At 38.1% G+C, this 22075-nt stretch overlaps 1 protein-coding gene across 4 annotated transcripts in view; it reads left to right on the top strand.

Moving 5' to 3' along the window:
* Window positions 1-3338: 3338 nt before the first annotated feature.
* fsip1 (fibrous sheath interacting protein 1) overlaps window positions 3339-22075 on the top strand; it is a 29970-nt gene continuing 11233 nt past the window's right edge. For 2 of the 4 annotated variants that reach the window (XM_081721433.1, XM_081721435.1), the window contains exons 1-13: window positions 3339-3689; window positions 3770-3818; window positions 4294-4448; window positions 4549-4630; window positions 4982-5077; window positions 6043-6179; window positions 6537-6653; window positions 6903-6984; window positions 7384-7479; window positions 8461-8591; window positions 8939-9043; window positions 11166-11225; window positions 12934-13068. In XM_081721433.1, coding sequence (XP_081577559.1) covers window positions 3522-3689; window positions 3770-3818; window positions 4294-4448; window positions 4549-4630; window positions 4982-5077; window positions 6043-6179; window positions 6537-6653; window positions 6903-6984; window positions 7384-7479; window positions 8461-8591; window positions 8939-9043; window positions 11166-11225; window positions 12934-13068 — 1413 coding nt within the window. In that variant the 5' untranslated portion in view covers window positions 3339-3521. The remainder of the gene's footprint in view (window positions 3690-3769; window positions 3819-4293; window positions 4449-4548; window positions 4631-4981; window positions 5078-6042; window positions 6180-6536; window positions 6654-6902; window positions 6985-7383; window positions 7480-8460; window positions 8592-8938; window positions 9044-11165; window positions 11226-12933; window positions 13069-22075) is intronic. The other 2 variants (XM_081721434.1, XM_027000195.3) reach the window with 2 other exon arrangements.

Consider the following 22075-nt stretch of genomic DNA (forward strand, 5'->3'; position numbering starts at 1 on the left):
AAAGAGAACATTTAATGAATATTCCAGAGACACTTAGACTTTTACATTTTGATGTATTTAATCTGGCTTCTAAGAAGTACTAGCAAAAAACAAAAACAAAAAACAACTGTTTCCTTTATCACATATTGACCAAAATGAAATCTACCAATAAATCAAATAATTTGAGTGTATAACTACCTGTGTGACTACTTTAACTATATAACCTATAACTATCTATTACTTTTAAACTATTTAAACTTTTTATTAGGTTTTAACTGTTAAAAGTATATAAGTACCTAATAGCACAATATGTACGAACCCATCAATGAGTTCTCTAATTTTAATCATTTGTTAACTTCAAATGTAACATACTTACAGGAGGAGGAGACAGTGTGACAGAATATCAGTGCTATCAGCCAGAAGAACTTCCACATGATGAAAGACATTATTCCCACTTTCTGGGACCTGCTGGAGATAGAATTACCTGTACCTTTAATAAATTTGTGTTTTATTTAATAATTTTATTAAACTGAATCATGTACCAACTGTATATCAGAAGAGGTCTTATCTGGAGAGAGATGCAACTTCACAACTACTGCTCTGAACAGTCATCTATCAATTTCACTTGCAAATCATATTTGTGCTGTGACGAAAGCATATTTAGTGTTAGTTATCTATAAAACAAATCTGCTTTTATTAGCTATTCTTGTAGTGCAGCTTTTCTTGTGCACAGTAGTGCAAGGATCTCTGTTGTACATGCAAACTTTCAAAGAAAATATGCATGAATTTAAAATGTAATAATAATATCCTACATCCCATATATGATGTCTCTCAGACCTCTTTGATTAGTCATAAAATTACTGCAAACTCCTTGCTATACTTCAGAGCTTGATAAAGTAATGCTACATTCATAATATCTGAAAATCTGGTTCAGCATCATACTTATTAATGTTTTATGAATGTATTATAGCCATTCCTCTTACTAGTTTTCTCTTACAAGTCACTGTTTCTCTTACTAGTGTGATTTACATTAAAACGTCTTTGAAAGGCAAAAAAATAAAATCAGAATTGGGAATCATCTCATTTTGACATGCAGTATAAAAAAATCAGCAATGTTAATTTAAAAAACTTCAAACTACCATGGCAACTTGACTTTTATAAGTGCAAATATATAGATATAGATATACCACCGGTCAGCTGTAAATGTGCATGACTTTACATGGTAATGCAAATTAATTTCCCAAAAAACTACTGTGACCATGCAAATCTGTCTCTGCTTCATAGTGTGTTGCATGTGTTGTCAATGTGTTAACCAGGCCTCCAGTCATACTAACAGAAATGTGATGAAGTTCTTACTGCACTTCATGACACTCAAAGTAGGATAAATTATTGGACTTCACAAAGAAGAGAAGACTAACTGAGTTGGGTAAACTATAGATTTCATAGAGTATACAGAAGAAGAGACCAAGGCTATTGAGCAGAAGGGAATGATGAACATGTGAAAACGGACATGACTTGATTAGTAAGAGGGTGTCTCTATGGATTGGGGAGATATATAGACCACTCCCTGAAGAAACATGACCATATAAGGACTCACAGGTGGCAGGACATACAGGTGAATGGAAAACAATGAACCATCAATTTACTTTGAATCGTTGACATCAGAACATGTCTTAATGCATGACTTTATGAAAGATTAAACTTTAAAAAGTCTTGGTAATGGGCATTAAATTGCAAATTGCATTACTAGTGACCTTTTGATTATTTTTAGTAAAACCAGTATGCATGGTCAAGATATAATTCTATCACATGTAAAATATTTTTGCCTAAGCTGAAGTATTTATGGCCAGAAGCAGACAATGCTGCATAGTCTACCCACAGTACATACAGAAATTTTCAAGTTTCCCACATTTTGGTATATTTCAAGCTAATCTAAATTAGATTCAACTATTTTCTCATCAATCTACATACAAGACTTGCAAGATAAGAAGAAACATTTTCTGAGAATGTTTTGCAAATGTATTAACTAAACTGAAATACTCCATACTTCACTAAGTACTATAACAGCTTCAGATTTTCTTGGGAATGATCCTACAGACTTTTTTGTTGGACAAATCTTCCTAGCCACGGCACCTTTCGTGTTGCAGGTGTTCATGAATGAGGTCTTTCAAGTGTACCTAGGTAAATCCGTCATTTACCTTGATGACAATGTGGCCTATTCTGACTCCTTGGACCATCACTTCCGCAACATGCACCACATCTGCATTACATCTATTTAGGCTATTAATACAACCGAAATATAAGTGCAGACATCTAAGGTGGAAGCTACAGGAAGCCAGAGCTAATATTTGATAGTGGTTTTGAAAGGAAATGCTTACTGCAGAACTATGTCATGGACTAAACAAGTGACAAGAGAAGCAATAACCATTTTATAAGACATGTTCTAATTCAGAAAATGTTCCCTGCAATTACTGTGAAATGGTCAGCTGGGAAAAAAAGGACTAGTGTTCTATATAAAGCCTCCCCTATAAGTATATAGCTACTCTATAATGAGATCAGCTGTTGTATGAAATACTACAGAGATGCTAGCTTGTTAAGATATGAGTGTTACCTGTGTATTTTGTAACAGAACTACTAAAACTGCTGATAATTTTTTCATGGTGTATTTACATATTCCTTTTGTATTGATAGGCTACATAGATAAAGATAAATAAAGACAGTTCACTCAAAAGTTAATACATTAGACTGCTAACAATACATTTAATTATAATAATTGTGAAAGTTAATATACACAAATCAGAATTTGCAGGAACCTACCCTCATATCCTTATTCCCATATAAATAGAAACACTGCAAAACTGCAACAGTTTAAGATCCTATAAAAGTATTTACAATTCAGTTTATATAACAGTCATGAGAGATAGTTCTATGGGGGGATGGGGAAGAAGAGGACATGGGATGTTTAACTGATTTGTTAGCAAGCTAACACAAGCTAAAGCTAACATGGGTCAGTTAGTTGATAATTAGCTGATAACTGCAAGCTAGCTATCTTTAGTTGTTGGTATCAGCTTTATGTGCCAGTGTAGCAGTAACAGTTAATATATCATTATTGTTAGGTAGCTGATTAAATATGTACAAAGGATAGTATATGAGGGTATATCAATTAAACAAAATTGATTGGTGTATACTAAGTGTATAGCTAGGTTAAGATGCTACGATCAATTTAAGACTAAACTGGCATTTCCGATTTTGTTTCCACATGTGTGAAACTTGCTACGCGTGTCACTGACATGTTTGCCAGAGGGAGGGGGGAACTCAGCTCCCCGTTTATACAGACCGGAACATGCTCCATGTTTCTAGCCAAGTTTGTCGCCATTGGATACCATGTCTTGGATTGTAAACAAGAACAAACCTAGCTAAGATAGTTAGCTAGGTTAAATAATTTAGATTAGAAACATTCCATATAACGATAGCTATGTACTAGCCTAAGGTTGTTTTTCTTTGCGATTCATGTTTATCCTTAATGTTTGTGCATAAATTGGATGGATATTACAAAGGGCAGTTTTGATTACATCTCTCGTCCAGTCTCCAAAGAGCGTTCTCGAGCTGGGAGTCGCGAGTCTACCGTGTCCCTCGCTGAGGTGGGGAGGGTAAACCAGCATAGAATTGGGTCCCTAGAGGTACTCAGCTCCTATGTCACTGAAACACAGGTAGATCTGTCCTTCTTCTGAAACCAATTTAAGCCCTCTTTCTGAAAACTCTGATAAGTTTTTATTTATCTCTATACTAGGCTCATCTGGGACAGGGCGGCCAAACAGAAAATATGCTCCTTGACCAAGGTAGGTGAATGCTGGTCACAACGGGGATTTTACTGCAGTTGTTTATTTGCAGTTTGGTTCAAACTTGCACAAGTGAGCAATGGTGTACAGCTGGAGCATGCAGGTTTCTTGGAAATACACAGGATCAAAAAGGATCCTTAATATTTTTTTTGAAGCTCTAACTCAGTAATCGGCTTTAACCTTGTAGTAATTATTTCTTTTGAGTTGTAACATGGTGGCATACATAGCCAAAATGACAAAAAAACGTCATGCTTCACACTCTCATTTGCATACTTAGCAATGTAAATGATTGTGTGAAGCCTCACACGATGATTTACAAATCCTCTCCAAAGCTCATTTTTAGTAATTTACTAGATGATTTTAGCTTCCTTTGGACTATATTTGCAGTTCATGAAGTGGATATTGTTTGAAAATCAGAAGACAGCCTTTAAATGCTAATTTCCATATAAGAAATGTGGAGGGTTTTGTTTTGCAGATTCATCTGATGAAGAGAATGAAGATCTGGACTTGCAAAAAGCCATCGAGGAAATGAAAAGACTTGACACAATCCTTGCTGTCAGAATCTCCCAGGAAAAAGAGATGACGAAGCAAAGGAGGGAACTTCATCAAAAGCTCTGGCAGGAACTGAAGGTGCAATGACATGTGCATCCGCATATGTGCAGAGTCCTGTGTGCATTCAGCTTACTGGTCAGTGGCATCTGTGATGTGTTAGTCCTGATCTACTTTGCAGAATCTCGAACCCAGAAGCTCCAAAGAGTGCAGCGATGAGGCAAAAAATACCCAGATGTTCTTGGAGCTAACCGCCAGCACCTGTAAGTCATGCTTGGTCATACAATGCATTTGGTCAGGTGTGCTTTATGAATTCAAAATTATGTTTTCATCTTTCAGTTCATATGTGCCAGTATCTGGTATTTCCATGATAAGCGTTAATATTAATAGACAGTTTTAAACATAATATTAATGGACAGTCTGTGAGTATAATCAGGTTTAGTGGATTTTGCCTTTCATATTGATGGTAGCCATAACAGCAGTATATTTAGAATTTCAGTATTAAACAGCCATAATTAACATTCTAGTTTGCTTCCTTTGCTCTGTTTTTCTATGAAAAATTATATCAGAAGGAACATTTATTAATGTGTTAAAAATAACTTCATTAACTCTAGCCGAGGGTAGCAGTGACGACGATGACTTTCTTCCTGTATTTGGCACCCAAATTTCAAATGAAAACAGTGCCCTGGACTTCAGAGTTGGGAATAAAGGCAAGGATTGTTTGGACTCTACTTTTCAACAATGTTGCTCTTACAGGAAGTATTGCTCAGTGCATGCTTTGGTGACGTGATTCAGTTTTTCTATTTGTGCACTAGAGGGCATCTTAGCCTCACAACTAATCATTTCAAAAGGTGAGATGGATATTTGTAGTTTTATTTTGTGACTGGGTTATTAGTAAACTACAATAACATGAACCACCCTAAGAAAAAAAGCAAAAAAAAAAATGTTAAAAGTAATCAAATATTAAAAGTAATCAAAATTTTTTTTTTAAAAGTAATCAAATAATAAAAGGTGATTTAAAAAAATGTATCTTGTATGTTACTGTAACGATGGGAGGCGGGGCAGGATGCAGAGACGAGCCGTTGATAAATCGATACAGATGTTTATTAACACGAAAAAGATAATGAAACTAAAACACACTACACTAGCAGATGAAACACAATAAACATTAAAGCACAATCATGTAGCACAAGCATAGTCAACAACAGTGAAGTGTATGATACACAGGGTCAAACACTGACAATGAACAACAACCCAATGGCTTTAAATACACACTAACAGGTACGATAACAATGGACAGGCGTGACACATGAACAATTAACAAGGTAGGGGCGTAGTGATGGAGACACATACACACACATCACTCGAGCACAGGGAGGGGTCTTGGAGGAAAGAGTTACTTGACAGTGACAGTTAGTTGCTTCCAGCCCTTTTTGGGTGAAAGCTAAATTTAGTACTCTCAGAACCCACTTATTGTATGTCTTTCCACAGTTTTTTGTGGTTATACCATATATCTGAAGCCAATCCTATAATAATAATAATAATAATAATAATAATAATAATAATAAAACTACCTGAACTTTGTACCACCAAGTCTTAAAAAATGTTATGCCTCAGTGTCAAGGCTCACTGCTCTGCATTTCCAACTGTCTGTGTACTTTGTGACCATGCATAGAGGTCAGAGAGCACACTGAGTCCTCAGACTTTCTTGAAGAGGCTCAGGAGATGAGGCGAGGCAAGCAGACAGACAGTAGCCAGACCATGATGCAAAATACCAAATACAGACAGGATTTTGTCAAGAAAAACATTGAGGTATGTCATTATCATGCCTTTTTGAGGGCCCCATGGTTGACTAATCAAATTCGGCTCTTTTTCCACTTTTAACAGGATTCAAAATCATTCTGAAATCATAATGTAATTATGAAAGCTGAACTGTATCCAAACCCAAATGTGCTTACACTGTACTCTGGTGCATTAATTCATCTGCTAATGAGTTTGTGCTTTGATGGCGTCAAAAATCAGACTACTGCGAAGGCTATGAGAACAATTTTTGGCTTCTGATTCCGAGTCATATATCAAGCACTTGAGAGCAGAGCTGAGGCATTGGTGTTTGCCATAGTTCCTCAGTCTGTCCACATTGAAGGTGATATTTGTGTGTAAATGAGGCAGCTTGTTGGCAGAGCAGGGGGCCTGATGATGATGATACATGAGGAAAAAGAGCGCTTGGAGGAGCTTATCAAAGACCTGGAAAACGAGTCTTATGATGATCCATCAGCCAAACCTAAGGTATACACACACACACACACACACACACACACACACACACACACACACAAAAACACAATGTAAACATTATTGGAAATATTGTAACTATGTAATGTAAATATTAGGCATAATATTATAATATTTTTTTCCACTGTATATCAGACACTGTCAAATCATAATTGGTAGGTGAATGACATGAAATGTTCAGTCATGTGGAAGTACCATACTTTTCACTGTACAGCAGAGTCTGTGTGTGCTCATACTTTGTAGAATCTCAGACCCAGAAGCTCTTCAGAGTGCAGCAGTGATGCAGAAAACAACTGGCTGTATTTGGAGCTAACCACCAGAACCTGTAAGTCACACGAGAGGAAAGAGGGATCACATACATTTGCTTTACTTAGTAATGCATAATATTTGATCATGTTCACTCAATGAATTCAAAAGTAATATTTCGTCTTTCAGTTCATATGTGATGGCACCTGCTTTTTGTATGAATGTTGTTTAAGCATAATATTAATGGGCAGTCTGTGAGGACAATCACGTTTTTGGATATGTCTATCATATTGATGGTCGCCATAACAGCAGTAGATGTAGAATTTCAGTATTAGGCACCCATAATTAACACTCCAGTTTGCTCCATTTGCTTTGTTTTTTCTATGAAAACTGTTTTTTAATGAAAAAATTCTATCAGAAGGAATATTTATTAACTTGTTAAAAATAAAACTGTTAAAATTAACTTCATTAACTGTAGCCAAGAGTAGCAGTGAAGAAGAGGGCTTTGTTCCTGTATTTGGCACCCAAGTTCCAGATGAAAGCAGTGGCCTGAACTTCAGAGTTTGGAATGAAGGCAAGGATTGTTTGTACTCTACTTTTCAACAATGTTGCTCCTACAGGAAGCATTGTTCATTGCATGCTTTGGTGACCTGATTCAGTTTTTCTCTTTGTGCGCTAGAGGGCATCCTGGACTCACAAATAATAATTTCCAAGGACTGTTATGGGTGACATGGATATTTGTAGGTTTATTTTGTGAGTGGATTGTTAGTAAACTACAATAACATGAACCACCCCACACCTGAAAAAAATAATAAACAAAATTAAAAAGTAAATAAAAAATCCATTACACAAACTGAAACAGTATACAGTGATGAAATTTAGTTTTTTATTTTTCTGTACTGAATAGATATGTGCTTTTCAATACTGGTATATTTTTTAGAAGAATGGAAAAGCACTGGCAGGCCTGCTTAAGAAATCTGATAGATGATGTATCCTGTCTTGCTTCCAGTCTCAGTTCACTACTCTGATTACTAACTAAAATATATAAAAGTAAAATTTAAAAGTTCCAAAAGTCCTCCTGAAATGAATTATTATAAATAGATGATTATAAATAGATGATAAATAAAAATAACATTTTAAATTAATTGATAATGTAATCTAAAAATAAAAACATAAAATTAAAATCGTGGTACTTGGTGGCAATTTTTGTGTCCACGTATAAGTTTAAAGGTCAATGGACAAACAGGGTTTGTTCACCTTTCGGTGGAAGGCTAAAGTTAATACTCAGAACCGGCTTGTATTCCCACTTGTATGTCTTTTCACGGGTTTCCATTTTTTGTGTTATGCCCTATAAATGAATCCAGTCTTGTAATAAAGACAACAACAACAACAACAACAACAACAACAAGAGAAAAAAGAAGAAGGATGAAACCACCCAAAGCTTAGACCACCAAGTCTTAAAAATTCATTCATCAATGTCAAGGCTCACTGCTCTGCATTTCTAACTGTCTGCACTGTTTACTAGTTGAGTCTGTTTGCTTGTGACCCTGTGCAGGGGTCAGAGAGCACACTGAGTCCTCAGGCTTTCTTGAAGAGGATCAGGAGATGAGGCGAGGCAAGCAGACAGACAGCAGACAGGTGCAAAAGACCAAACACAGACAGGATTTTGTCAAGAAAAACATTGAGGTATGTCATTATCATGCCTTTTTGAGGGCTCCATGGTTGACTAATCAAGTTTCCACTTTTAACAGAATTCAAAATAATTCTGAAATCATAATGTAATTATGAAAGCTGGGCTGTATCCAAACCAAGCTGTGCCAACACTGTACTCTTTGGTACATTAATTCACCTGCTAATGAGTTTGTGCTGTGAAGGTGTCAAATGTCAGACTACTGCGAAGACAGAGGACAAATTTTGGCTTCGCATTTGGAGTCATGTATCAAGCACTTGAGAGCAGAGTTGAGGCGTTGATGTGTGCCACAGTCCCTTAGCCTGTCCATATTGAAGTTGATGTTTGTGTGTAAATGAGGCAGCTTGCTGGTGGAGCAGGAGGCCTGATGATGACACATAAGGAGAAAGAGCGCCTTGAGGAGATCCTCAATGATGAGTCTTATGATGATCCATCAGCCAAACCTAAGGTACACACACACACACACACACGTTGTGAACATATTTATAGTGTTGGGCAGGATAATTCTCCATTGTTTCTCAGGCACTGTCACAGTATTGACTGGGAGGTGAACTGCAAGTAACATTCTATCAGTCATGTAAAGTCCCGTTGCCCTGCTTGATCATTTATCATAAAGTAAAGATGAATAAGAGAAAGTAGTCATAATTTTTTTATGATATCAAGCCCTATAGCAAAGTTCATGGATGCAAAGTATCCTAGAGTGTTTACACAGTATATTGGTTTGGTTGGTTTGGTTGGTTAGGCTTCACATTCTAAATAACCAAAGCAATATAAAAAGAAAAAAAAGATTATGTAAATGCTTATTTATGACACAAGTCAGTTGTCCATGTACTTTGAGTTTATAGTAAACAAACTGAGTTTGGTTCAAACTGAATTCACTGAATTTTACATTTTTATATAATTATTTTGAGACAGTATATATATTGTAAGGACAACCAGTGAACCATTGATGTGGTCATGGCTGCATAAGGCTCACTGATGTGTTCGAAGCAAAGGCTAGCCCATCTGTTCCAATCCAACCTTTATATTGCTGATAAAGGTAATTCTTGGCTACAACAGAAAGGTGTCACAACACACAGTGCGTACGCAGCAACTTGCTACGTATTGTCGCATAATCGCAGACCAGTGTTGGCCCCACCCACTGCTGGAAGTGCCTACAATGGGCACATGAGCATCAGAACTGGAGCATGGAATAATGGAAGTAGGTGCCTGGTCTGATGAATCATGGTTTGTTTTACATCATGTCGACGGCATGTATGTCACTTACTTGGGGAATAGATGGGAATGTACTATGGGAAGAATGCAAGCTGGCCAGAACCAGTGTAATGGCAAAGCAAGGCAAGCCGGCAGAGCCAGTGTGATTCTCTGGGCAGTGTAATGCAGGGAAAACTTGGGTCCTGGCATTCACGTGGAACTTGCTTTGTGATATACCACCTATTTAAACATTGTTACAAACCAAGTACACCCCTTCATGAAAACAGTATTCTCTAATGGCAGTGGCCTCTTTCACCAGGATAATGCACACTGCCACACTGAAAAAATTGTTCATGAATGGTTTGAGGAATATGAAAAAGAATTCAAGCTGTTTACTTGGCGTCCAGATTCCCCAGATCTTACGTGGATTGATGTGCTATAAAAACAAGTTCGATCCATGGAGGCCCTACCTTGCAATTTACAGGACTTAAAAGATCTACTGCTATTTTTTTGCTACCAGATACCTGTTTTGGCAGCAGTACGAAGGAGACATACACAGTATTAGACAGTTGGTTTTAATGTTATGGGCAAGCAGACTGTGTTTGTGTATATATACTAGTGAAAGTTTGGCCACCATTCTGATACATGCTAAGTAGCACCGTATTTGGTTTTGCTTTGCTATCCAACTTCTCTCCATCCTCAAGCTGCTGCCAAATGATCTGGCTACAGAGAAAGGATGTGTGCACGGTATACTTCTTCCCATCCTTTCTTCCCATTACATTCCACTCGTCTACAATTACACTTGGCGAGCAAACAGAGGTATGTAGATGCTTGTCGGCTTCCCGAAGGGCGACACTGAAAAACTTCCTGTTATAGCAAGCCCCTGTTGTGATACCCACTGTGGATATTATTTTGGCTCATTGTGGTGACATGACGTGTGGGCAACGTGATGCAGAAGGGCCTTGGCAAACTCTGATATGACCTCATAATCAAATGCATATGCCTGCTGTTTTTGTCTTCTGCATTTTATTACTCTTAGGCTCAGAACTGTTCCCTGGAGCTGTTAAAGTGTGCCTTTTACCTGGGCTACACTATCCTCTTACTCTTCTGAGACTGCAGACTGAAGTTGTGGGAGGGTTTTTGGTAGTTTTAGATTAAAGATCTTTTGTATGCTTTTTTTGTATGAGTTTTGCATCAGTACTTTATTGAATTGCAGTTTTTCGTATGCTAACACATATTTGTGAGTGATAGCTAAACATAACTTGTCCTTCTCATAAGAAGGTAATATTTGCTGTTTGTGGATTGCCAGGAAAAAAAGCAATCTTATTCGTCTGTTATATCTTCTACAATAGCCATTAACCCCTCTATGTTCCAAGGAACTTGAATTTGGCACACATCTTAGCCCTGGGACCTGGCTAGAGTTAAAGCAGCAGAAGGTAACCTGTATAAAATAATTTTCACTAATAACTTTCACAATAACTTTCACTAAAAAACTGTCACTATCCTGACAGGAGTACAAGAGAGAGATAATCTGTGAAAAAAATCAGGTTCTTCTGACTCCTAATGGCATTTGCAAGAATCCACTGTGCCTGAATCAGAGCACCCGATCAGAGTCAGGAGGAATGTCTGGCGGAGTGGCAATCATGCGCATGTTGTGCACGCGCATGTTGTTACGTGGTCAAGAGCAATAAACGAGTGGCTTCAAGAACTTTGCAAAAGCAATGGCAGATCAACAACCACTATAAATGAGAAAATTGCCTATCCTTTGCCAACACCTTACATGACAAAGACAAATAAACAGAATATGACAAATGAAGAAAAGCATTTTTCAAAAAAAGAATTAGCCTGAGTCTGAGATAAAACAAGGACGATCGGGATGGCATATCGGAGGTAGAAAGAGCTGGAGCACGAGGGAGGGGGATGAGAGGAAACTAACCTTAGTCCCTGTGTCACCATGGAAAACAGGCAAACAGGAACAAACAGTCCCCAAAGATGATTAGAGTGATATTCCAATGAAGAGTATAATTTAATCTCAATGGAATGTCACATTTGTTATAAATATAAAGATAAATCAACATTTTATGTATTTTTGTAACCCACTTTCAGTAGCTCTGAACGCCGTTAATTCTTGTGTTTACAGATAAAGGGAACGGATTTGAATCACTATTGACTAATAAGACTAATCAGAATGCTAAGGCTGTGCTGCATTTTCTTGGCTTCACTTTACTTCCTTGTCTCCTTATGTTGTGATTTTTTAATCAGATTACAACAGTTGTCAACACTGATCAGTTTAATCCTTGAAGTGCTTTGCTTCATTTCAGATAAGTTCTATTATCCTTTCCAGAACTATCACAGTAGCTGCAATAACTACTGAGAATCTCAATCTTGAAGATTTCCGATATTTTTGATATGGCCACTCACTGAGAGCAGAGTAAGAAACCAACAGTGACTCTCCAGCCTACTATGTGCAATATTACAGCCATTACATCAGCTTCACAGTGCCACTGACCTTACCATGCACTGTACTGCCCCATGGACTAATGGTCTGGTGGGAGATGTGCTCATTTGGAAACTGACAAGGGAAGGTTTGTAGTGAGAAATATGCTTTTAACTCAGAACCTTTTGGACCGACGAGTGAAGTAGAGAAATAAGGATCTTGTTTGCATGCCCGATGCAAATGCCAGGTGCAAATAAACCGTTGTGCCTTTGTTTAAGCAGTAGGGATATATATCCAGGTAAGCAGATGCTCATTTTGACCATATTATCCAGTTACTGTTTCATTTTAGGTACTCATCAAAATGTTGGTTCCATACTGTATTCTCATTTTTAGTAATAATTTGCTCTGGTGACAGCACTTTAATGGTGGCACTGATCAGCATTGTTTTCCCATAGTCAAAATGTCAGCTAAATTATCTAAATGAATATGCCAATCCTGTCCAGATATTTACACCTGATAATCAGATATAAGATTATGGGTTTATTAAATTCCGGCAAGGTGAACGGAGTCTGGAATTACTTTTGGAATCTACAAATAATAAGTTCATTATGAGTTCTTTTTGTTATATGCTTCAATAGTCCTTTAGAACTGTCCTTTAGGCAGCAGTCCTTGTGACCCTTGACTCTGTTCTCCTCTCTTCCTTGCAGCCTGGCGAAGGCTATCAGCCGGACGAGGCCCAGCTCAACCAGTTGTTTCAGATCGATGCCAGGCTGCAGCTCCTGCTTCCTGTTGAGGACTTTCTGTTTGTGCAAAGCCCCTATGCTGCCCACAGCTCCTCTCAGGTGGGTGTCATGCTCCTACATGCAGTTGCCTGTGGCTTTCAGGGGCTTCAGCCTCTCTGAGACCCCATCAAACATGCACAAAATGGTGTCGACCTCAGCTGCACTAAAGTGCACTGGGAACCATCATAGATCTTAGCCCTGGGCCCTTAGCCCTGAGTTCATGGCTCCCAAAATCTCAGAAGGGAGCTTGGCATCTGTTTGCCTTGTACTGTAAACCCTTTATCTGGTTTTGGTCCCACCCTAAGGAGAACAGAGATGTATCACTCACTTCCTCCAAAGTGTGTTGCTGGGTTACAGCCACACACAGTGGCTCTTTGTGTAACGATACTGGGTGCTCCTCTGACATCATGGCTACAAATGTATGAGCAGCACACTAAGTGGGTGGTGCTGTACATGTGTTTAAGTATTGCTTTGCATTTCATTTTTTTTCACTTGTCATTTTTTTCACTTGGTCAGCACAGAAACACTACAAGGGGTTGTTACTGATACTGATACTGAAATGTTTTCCTTTTGAAAGTAAGTGTAGTGCAATATTGTCTTCAGTACAAATCGGGCACTTTTTTGCTTTTATGCGTAAATGTGTTCCTTTTGAGTCACATAAGACAGAGCTGCAGCACAGTGGATGAATCTGAAATAAGTGAATACATATTTAGCAGTGCATTGTGTCAAGCATGAGCTAATGACTTCTACACCCTGTGACACTATGAAGTGTCAGGATCCAAAATCAGATCCACATGGTGGGCTTTGGATTCGGCCAAACATGCTTCAAGAAGCATAGCAGATGATTGAAAGTTCATCTTCCTGAGAAAGCATGGCGCCGGCAACAGTGGAAAGCACATCTGCACTATGATTTTAGGTGTAAATAAAATCCATTGTGTTTACATAATAGAGCCTAATCCTTGAAAAATATTGTGAAGATATTAGCTGGATTTACACGGGACCTAATGTGGCAATTATAATTGGCTTCAAAGCCCAAGTCAAAGAAAAATGCTCCATATAAATGCCTCAATCGATTTTCAATCGATTACAGAGGGGTACTTTAAAATGTTCATAAACCAGTCAAAATAAAAATGGAACCCATGTAAATGACTTGCTCCAATTACCTCCCATCTGCCTGTCCTTCTGTCTTGATATACGGTGATATATGGTTCTCAAATTGGCTTTCAGGCTCAACTGGACCTCAGTGAAGGGCTTGTTTTTAACTCAAATCCTTAAATAACTCAACCTTATTATTAATATTAGAGCCTGTGTTGACAAGTTTGCATCCTCCTATCTTCTTCTTTGGGTTTTATGGCAGATTAGGCATCATTTGGTGCACTACCTACACTTACAGTATATATCATCATTCAGTTCTGTCTAGCTCTGTGTGCGCATATTACATGGATGTTCTGATTAAATGCATTGTTGCATGCAAGCACCAGACCATATTGGGTCACATTCCATGTAAGCAGTTAACCCAAAATTTTCAATCAGACTCATTTCATTGACATTTCATGTCAACCCAGCTATTGTGGAATTTGCCTTTTGTGAACCCTCGTTCTCGACATCCCCTGGTCTATATAAAGGCCTAAAGTTTGAAAAAAAGTGGTCATGATTGAAGGTGTACTTGAGATTTTTCTCCCAAAAACATGCTATATGATCACTACAATCATATAAAATATAATATCTCTATCATGTAGTTGTCATGTAGTTGTAGACACAGGTATCTCTCTGATTACTGCACCATCATATTCTGAGCCCTAATCATAACCGCATGTGGTAGCTGAAAGTTGGGGTGAGCCAAATGACTCATTCCTGGCTTTGACTCTTTGTTGGGATGAAATTTTGAGATCTGTCTTGGGGACTGATTCAGTCTTTCTCTTGCTGATTTCCCATTTTGGAGTGAGGTAAGGCCTGTGACCTCAGCCTCTGGGACTGTAGCATTCAGTAATTTGCTGCATAATTAGAGGGGAGGAATCATAAGTGAATGTGAATGTGTGTTTTGTCCCTGAGGCTCTCATCAGTGGCCTTTCTCTGCAGCAGGTTAAGCACACAATGTTGAGTGGTTATGGTCAGTGATGTCAATGTGCTGTAGAACCATTTGTATGTTGCTTTGTCAGAAACAGGTGTGGAGAGGGAGTCAGGGCTTTAAGACAAGCCCTACTTCCATACTGTCTGCACAGTTAGTGCTTCCTATATCTGCCCAGCAAACACCATTTCCCTGTATCTGCAGAAGATATGTTCCCATATGTCTAAAAATCAATGGAAGAAAAGCACATTCTTTTGTTTGCACAAGGGCTTAGTCAAAGTTATAACAGCAAGACACATATTTTTCTCTCCCAATAATTTTGGCAAAAAGGTTGCCCAGTGCCATGTACTGATTTCTCACCTGACTTGCCATTATTCATTCAGACTGACAATTTACACTTTTTATAATTTTGAGATAGTATATATTTCCACATTTTAAAAGTGCAATTGAAAAGTATGACTATAATACAAAAATGTGCAAAGTAATGATGAGTTCAAGAAATGCTCAGACTCCTTCATAATGTGTTCAGACACCTTTATAATGTGCTTTTTTGATTGTTATGCCTCAGACTGTTATGCCTCAGCATAGATGTTTGATTAAAACCACTGGGATAATGCAGCTCCTACACTCATCTGTGGGATCGCTCACCTCCACATTGCTATGCCCACTGCATACTGGCCTTGTGCCCCACAGAACCCTGAGTTCCACATTTCACCATTTTACCAACTGGCAGATAAGAGCTGTCTCTTTCACCAGCCAGAAGAGCCTTGCTGGGCTATTCTGTCATTTTAGAGCACTTCCAGAGGCTGTCACAGAACTGCTTTTGGAAGGGCTAGCTAGATTAATTTCAGGCCCGTCAGCAATGGAACATTTGAAACACTTGCTAATCTTCTTGGGTTTTCTGTCAGAACCTAACCCTTCCATATGTTGTTAGGCACACGTGGAAGGCCTGAGCCATGTTTCCATTCCTCTGGAAAGGAGCTCAGCTATGGTTTCTCGGACTTCAGACAAAACAGTTTAACTGGGCTGAAAGTCAATTTTCCAAAGTTCATGTTCAGTGGAATAGAATACTTTGTGGAGAGAATGCTGATTTTAATTTATAGGCTCACTTTGTAAAAAAAAAAAAAAAAAAAGTATCTGTGTTTTAATGTTATATGTGCTGCAAATCTGAATGGTGTTATGATCAAAGGTGTAGTAAAATTCAAAAGCAAACACACAGTAAATTCAACATAAGATTCAGTGGCTGTTCAAGTGCAGGATTTACCCTTTTCACCCTTAGCTATGATATATATGAAATTATGTTACAAAAATAGTGTTCAATTTTCTGCTGATGCTGCTGTGTTGTGTCTTATGTAGTTAGACCTTATATAAACTTTGTTGAACTGAATAAAAATTAAGATATGTAACAAGTTCCATTTTACCTGTATAGTTTTGCTTACAACATCTAGAGAGCTTGATTGATTCACTTTCATCAAGGCACTCTCCATATCTGGCAGCTTGCTATTAGTTACATTTCATGATGACCTGTTGCAGTCATTCAAAAATAATTAAACTGGGCTAGTTTCTCCAGTTGTAGATTTCAGTGTAAAAATCTGTACTTTTTCCCTCCATAAAATTTCAATTTTTTTAGGTGACTTTTCTTATCTATTTTGTGGTATAAAAAGATTTAAAGGCTTTGTTGGTTGTGACAAGACACTGCACTTTGTCTTTGAGTGTGTTTTTTCTTTTTCATTTTTGTTTTTGTGTCTGATTGTTGTTGTTGTTGTTGTTGTCATTAATTACACAAGGGGGAAAGAATATAGATGGCCTACATCTTTAGCTCCTAATGTTGACATAGGAAATTACCACATCCTTCATCCCCTTTTGACCGTGTGCCTTGATAGATGATCTTGGCTGATCTGCTTGGCTGTACACACAGTTCAGTTGCAGTCCCTGTGTTCAATAGTGTGTTTCATCAGTACAAAAAATGTAACGTCACCACCAGAGATTGTTCCCAGATGAAAATGTAGGTCACATTTTATGGTTGATGACATTGGTGGCAGTTGTATAGATTTCAGGGAATCTATGTAGAATGTAGAATGAGCATGTTAGCCGAGGAACAGATGCTTTTAGTAAATACTGAAGAAATGTTTTTTGATACTTAAAATATTAATGCAGTTGCTTTATTCTGAGATGAGAAGACATCACTCTGAGATTTCTAGTTCTAAGAGTTTTTCAGCTTGGCTTAAAGCTCCCTGTTGTTCTAATGCCATTCCTCTTTTGTCATTCCATTTCAGTTTGCTTCCCAACCCGACTTACCGGAGCCATAAAAAAAGAGAAAGTTTTTTCAGCTTTATAACTCCAGTTTTCAGAGTGGTTTCACACAGTAAATTATTATTTTATGTACTGGTTGTCTTTATTCTGTTTTCTTTTTTTTTTCGTCGGAGCCATGCCACATGCTATAACACTGGCCAATGCTGCAAATGATAAAGTTAGAATCATTTTCAGGAGACATGGTGTTTCAACAGACAAAGTTATATCAGCTGCTATTCTTATGCCTCTTCATTTAAAAGGAGGTTTAAAAGTACATTTATTTCACATTGAGCTTTTGTGCTTTTTTTCTTTGTGTCGTGATTTTTGTGCAGCCGTACAGTTTTGGTCTGTCAAAAACACCACATTTATCCAGACCACCCTACTCCCCAAAAGTCACGCTACAATGTCCAGATGACCCACAAGTTTATCTTCTAATACTTCAGGAATGTGTGGGAATCAAAGCATCATCTGTGAATGATTCAGCCAGAATGATGTGGCATTCATGCATGTAAAATTTGAACTTTCATGCTCACTAGGAAAAGTTTATATGTTGAGACAACAGTAGATCATTAGAAGGATGTTTGTTTATATATAATATAATATAATATAATATCTCACAATCCAGCAACACATCACAGAGTTTGCTTAGTAATAACTTGCAGTGATGCTTTAACAGTTATTCACAGTCAAAAACATTTTGAACAGATATACTAGGTGAAATATTTTCACTGCCTTAAAAGGTAAACTGAAAGGTTGAAATGAACATTTCATTCCCATATTCAATAAATGTGCGGTGGAAAAAAAACAAACCACTTTTTTGCACAATTTTGCCAAATATGCTCTGGTGTCTTTCTCAGTTAAACCTGTATAAAACTCAGGCCTGTGTCAGTCAGTGCATTTTGCAACCACTGCAATAGATAGAAGCTTTATGGCTGATTTGTCAACCAGTTAGTCGGATGACTGTTAATTCTTTTAATTAGTTTCTCCAGTGCTGGTGTTAGTCCTTCAGTGTGGTTGCAGCAAACTTCTGTGTTAAGGTTTATCGGATATACAGCTTTAAAATTGGCAGCAATGATGGCTTCCTATAAGGGATGATGTACACTGGATTTTGCTGCTGTGCTACAGCTTTGCTCAGAGTTTTAATATGAGAAAATGAACCTCATAGTTTTAATATGCCCTATGGTAGTGCTGTACATGGAAGAGCTTTGGCTGTGATCCTCTTTCCACGTGGCAGGCACTGGAGCCTAGCCCTGATGGGCAGACTATGTGACTCATGCTGCCTGTATTTTCGTTAGAGCCAGGCCAACTTCCAGGGCTCATGTTACATTTCCTGGCTGTGAGGGCGCACAGGAGAGACTACTCAAGGAATGTGCTTTGGGACTACTTGAGTGTTCATTGCTGTAGAGGTCAATGGTTTCTACCAGTTATTTGTGTATCAGAGGACTTCATCACTTGTTGAAATTAGCAATATAAAGATGACAAAGTTTCCAGACCGGAGATAAACACAGACATATTTTCAAGTTCAGGGTCCACCATATCTTATTAATTGAACTGTTTGAGAGAAAAATAAATTCATCTGTGTCTTTAAAGAGGTTTTTGTTTTGAATGGCTGTCAGTGCACAATTCAGAACTGTTACAAAAGCATCCAGCTGTGGTAGCTGCAGTTGCCAGTGCTCACAAAAAGCAAACATTGCCAGTTCTTGACAGAAACAAACAATCTGGGTTGGCATAACAGGAAAAACTAGGACTGCAAAAAGTTTCCTGAAGACAGCTTTTTGCTGGTAGTCCTACAGAAACATGAAACCATCCAGCAATAGTGTTAAAGAACCTTGTGATGTGATTGCCAAGTGACATAATTTACAGAAGAATTATTTCACTATGATAAACAGTTGCAAATATAACCCAGCCAGTTCAATACATTTAGCTTAATGTCATAACCCATCCCCAATGATTGACTTTTCTTAAAGTCATAGTCAAGTGTCATTGAAATGCCTCAACAGCCAATTAGGCAGTACTTTCAGAGTTTTCAGTACTTCAGGTCTTCTTGTAATTAACATCATCATCTTCTATATGTGTATACATGCATAACTATATAGAATATCTGTGGCTTTATAGTTTTTATGCCCTGTATAGATTTTTTAAATAAATTGATTTTAGAGTAAAATTAACTATTTGGATTTTTTTTAAATGTTCTATATAAAAGGTTCAAAAATATGCAAAATATGTGACCAGTGAATTCTACCTCTCAGTTAGAGCTCAGTTAAGCTGCATTTTATCTAAAATAATTTTATAGTATTCACACTACAGTTATAAAACACCCTAATTTGATATTGTAACAACACCACTGTGCAATTTATAGCTGTTTCCCGCAGAATCTGGAGTTAGAGATTTTTCTAGAGCCAAGTAGTCTATGTGTGATAGAGTTCACCACAAAAGGAGAAGAGGGTTGCCTCCCAGCTGGGAAAGACATAACCAATGCTGGATTTCATGACACAGTCAGGTAAATCAAACACTGCGGCATTCCAGGAGGAACACTGCTCAAGACTCATCTCCACCCTATTTATGTGTTGGCTCTTGCTGTTAGCAGAATTAGATCTGGAGAATTATCCAAAATTGTGAACTATTTTCTTCATCTCATCTAGGACTGTACGAAATATTATTTGTTATATATTGCAATATTAGCAACTTCATGTTCAAAAGAGCTACTTAAAAAAATCCTAACATGCACTGCCTGGCCAAAAAAGGTTACACACTCTAATATTTGGTTGGACTGCCTTTAGCTTTGATTATGGCATGCATTCGCCGTGGCTCATTTCCACAAGCTTCTGCAATGTCACAACATTTATTTCTATCCAGAGTTGCATTAATTTTTCCCTAAGATCTTGTATTGATGATGGGAGATTTGGACTACTACGCAAAGTCTTCTCCAGCACATCCCAAAGATTCTCAAGGGGGTTCATGTCTGGATTCTGTGGTGGCCAATCCATGTTTGAAAATGATGTCTCATGCTCCTTGAACCACTCTTTCACAATTTAAGCCCGATGAATCCTGGCATTGTCATCTTGGAATATGCCTGTGCCATCAGCGAAGAAAAAATCTATTGATGAAATAACCTGGTCGTTCAGTATATTCAAGTAGTCAGCTGACCTCATTCTTTGGGCACATATACATTGCTGAACCTAGACCTGACCAACTGCAGCAACCCCAGATCATAGCACTTCCCCCACAGGCTTGTACGGTAGGCACTAGGCATGATGGGTGCATCACTTCAGCCGCCTCTCTTCTTACTCCGATGCACCCATCACTCTGGAACAGGGTAAATCTGGACTCATCAGACCACATGACCTTCTTCCATTGCTTCAGAGTCCAATCTTTATGCTCCCTAGCAAATTGAAGCCGTTTTTGCCAGTTAGCCTCACTGACAAGTGGCTTTCTTAAGGCTACACAGCTGTTTAGTCCCAATCCCTTGAGTTCCCTTTGAATTGTGCGTATGGAAATGCTCTTACTTTCACTATTAAACATATCCCTGAGTTCTACTCTTGTTTTTCTGTGATTTGATTTCACCACAAGTTTAAGTGATTGCCGATCATGATCATTTAAGATTTTTTTCCCACCACATTCCTTCCTCGAAGATGATGTTTCCCCACTGTCCTTCCACTTTTTAATAATGTGTTGGTCAGTTCTTAACCCGATTTTAGTAGTTTCAGCAATCTCCTTAGATATTTTCTCTGCTTGATACATGCCAATGATTTGACCCTTCTGAAACAGATTAACACAGGATGTCTTTCGACATGGTTGTTTAACAAATGAGAAGCTACTCACGGCATCAGTTAGGGTTAAATAACTTGTTGCCAGCTGAAACATAATCACCCATGCAGTAATGATCCAATGGGAGACTCTTACCTATTTGCTTAGTTAAATCCAGGTGGTGACCTTTTCTTTGGCCAGGCAGTGTATATACTTGCTTGTTGTAAGAGTTTTGTTCAGACTCAGCCATCAGACATTATTCTCAATACCATGCAGCACAAATCTCATTGATTATCAGTGTAGCAGGGAACTACACCACAAAAGCCTGGTCGTAGGTGGCCATGCCTAAAGTTGGTCAGCCAAACTAGGCTAACAAGGAACCCCTAGCAAACTTCCTGAACTTGGCAGCATGACATTCCTTCACAGGCCACCGTGCAATGTAATTCCATCTTGCAGATGCTGTTGTAAGTATCAAATCTTGTTAATCCACTTTATCCCCAAGAACTCTGCCACAAATCTAACCCAGGCCTGCACATCCTGATCACTCAGTACTCATAAAAGTGAGTAATATTGAAGTAGAAAGTACAATAAATTGGCTGAGGTGAATGGCAGTTTTTAAAATGACCTAGGTTCTCATCCATAGTTTTCATGTTTTGATTGAATCTGCTGCAGTATTGCATCAACAGAGGCCTGGATGCTGACTATGGCGGAGCAGACAGTATATGGGGCCCACATCAAAATAGAAATGATGATGTCAAGAAATCCTTCTTCCCCTGACTCAAATATCAGGTGGTCACCATCTAAAAAATAGCAACTTGAGCCTCGTTCCTTGAGGGCTGGGTCCTGCAGTTTTTCATCAGGACCTTAACCTGTGGATCAATTGTGACAATACCAATGGCCAGTCAGTTTAATTAATTGCTCAGTGATTACAAACTTGTGGGCTGGTTTGGATTTAAGGGC

The sequence above is a fragment of the Electrophorus electricus genome, chromosome 10 (genome assembly GCF_041902795.1).
Source record: "Electrophorus electricus isolate QZ-2024a chromosome 10, ASM4190279v1, whole genome shotgun sequence".
Classification (NCBI taxonomy): Eukaryota; Metazoa; Chordata; class Actinopteri; order Gymnotiformes; family Gymnotidae; genus Electrophorus; species Electrophorus electricus.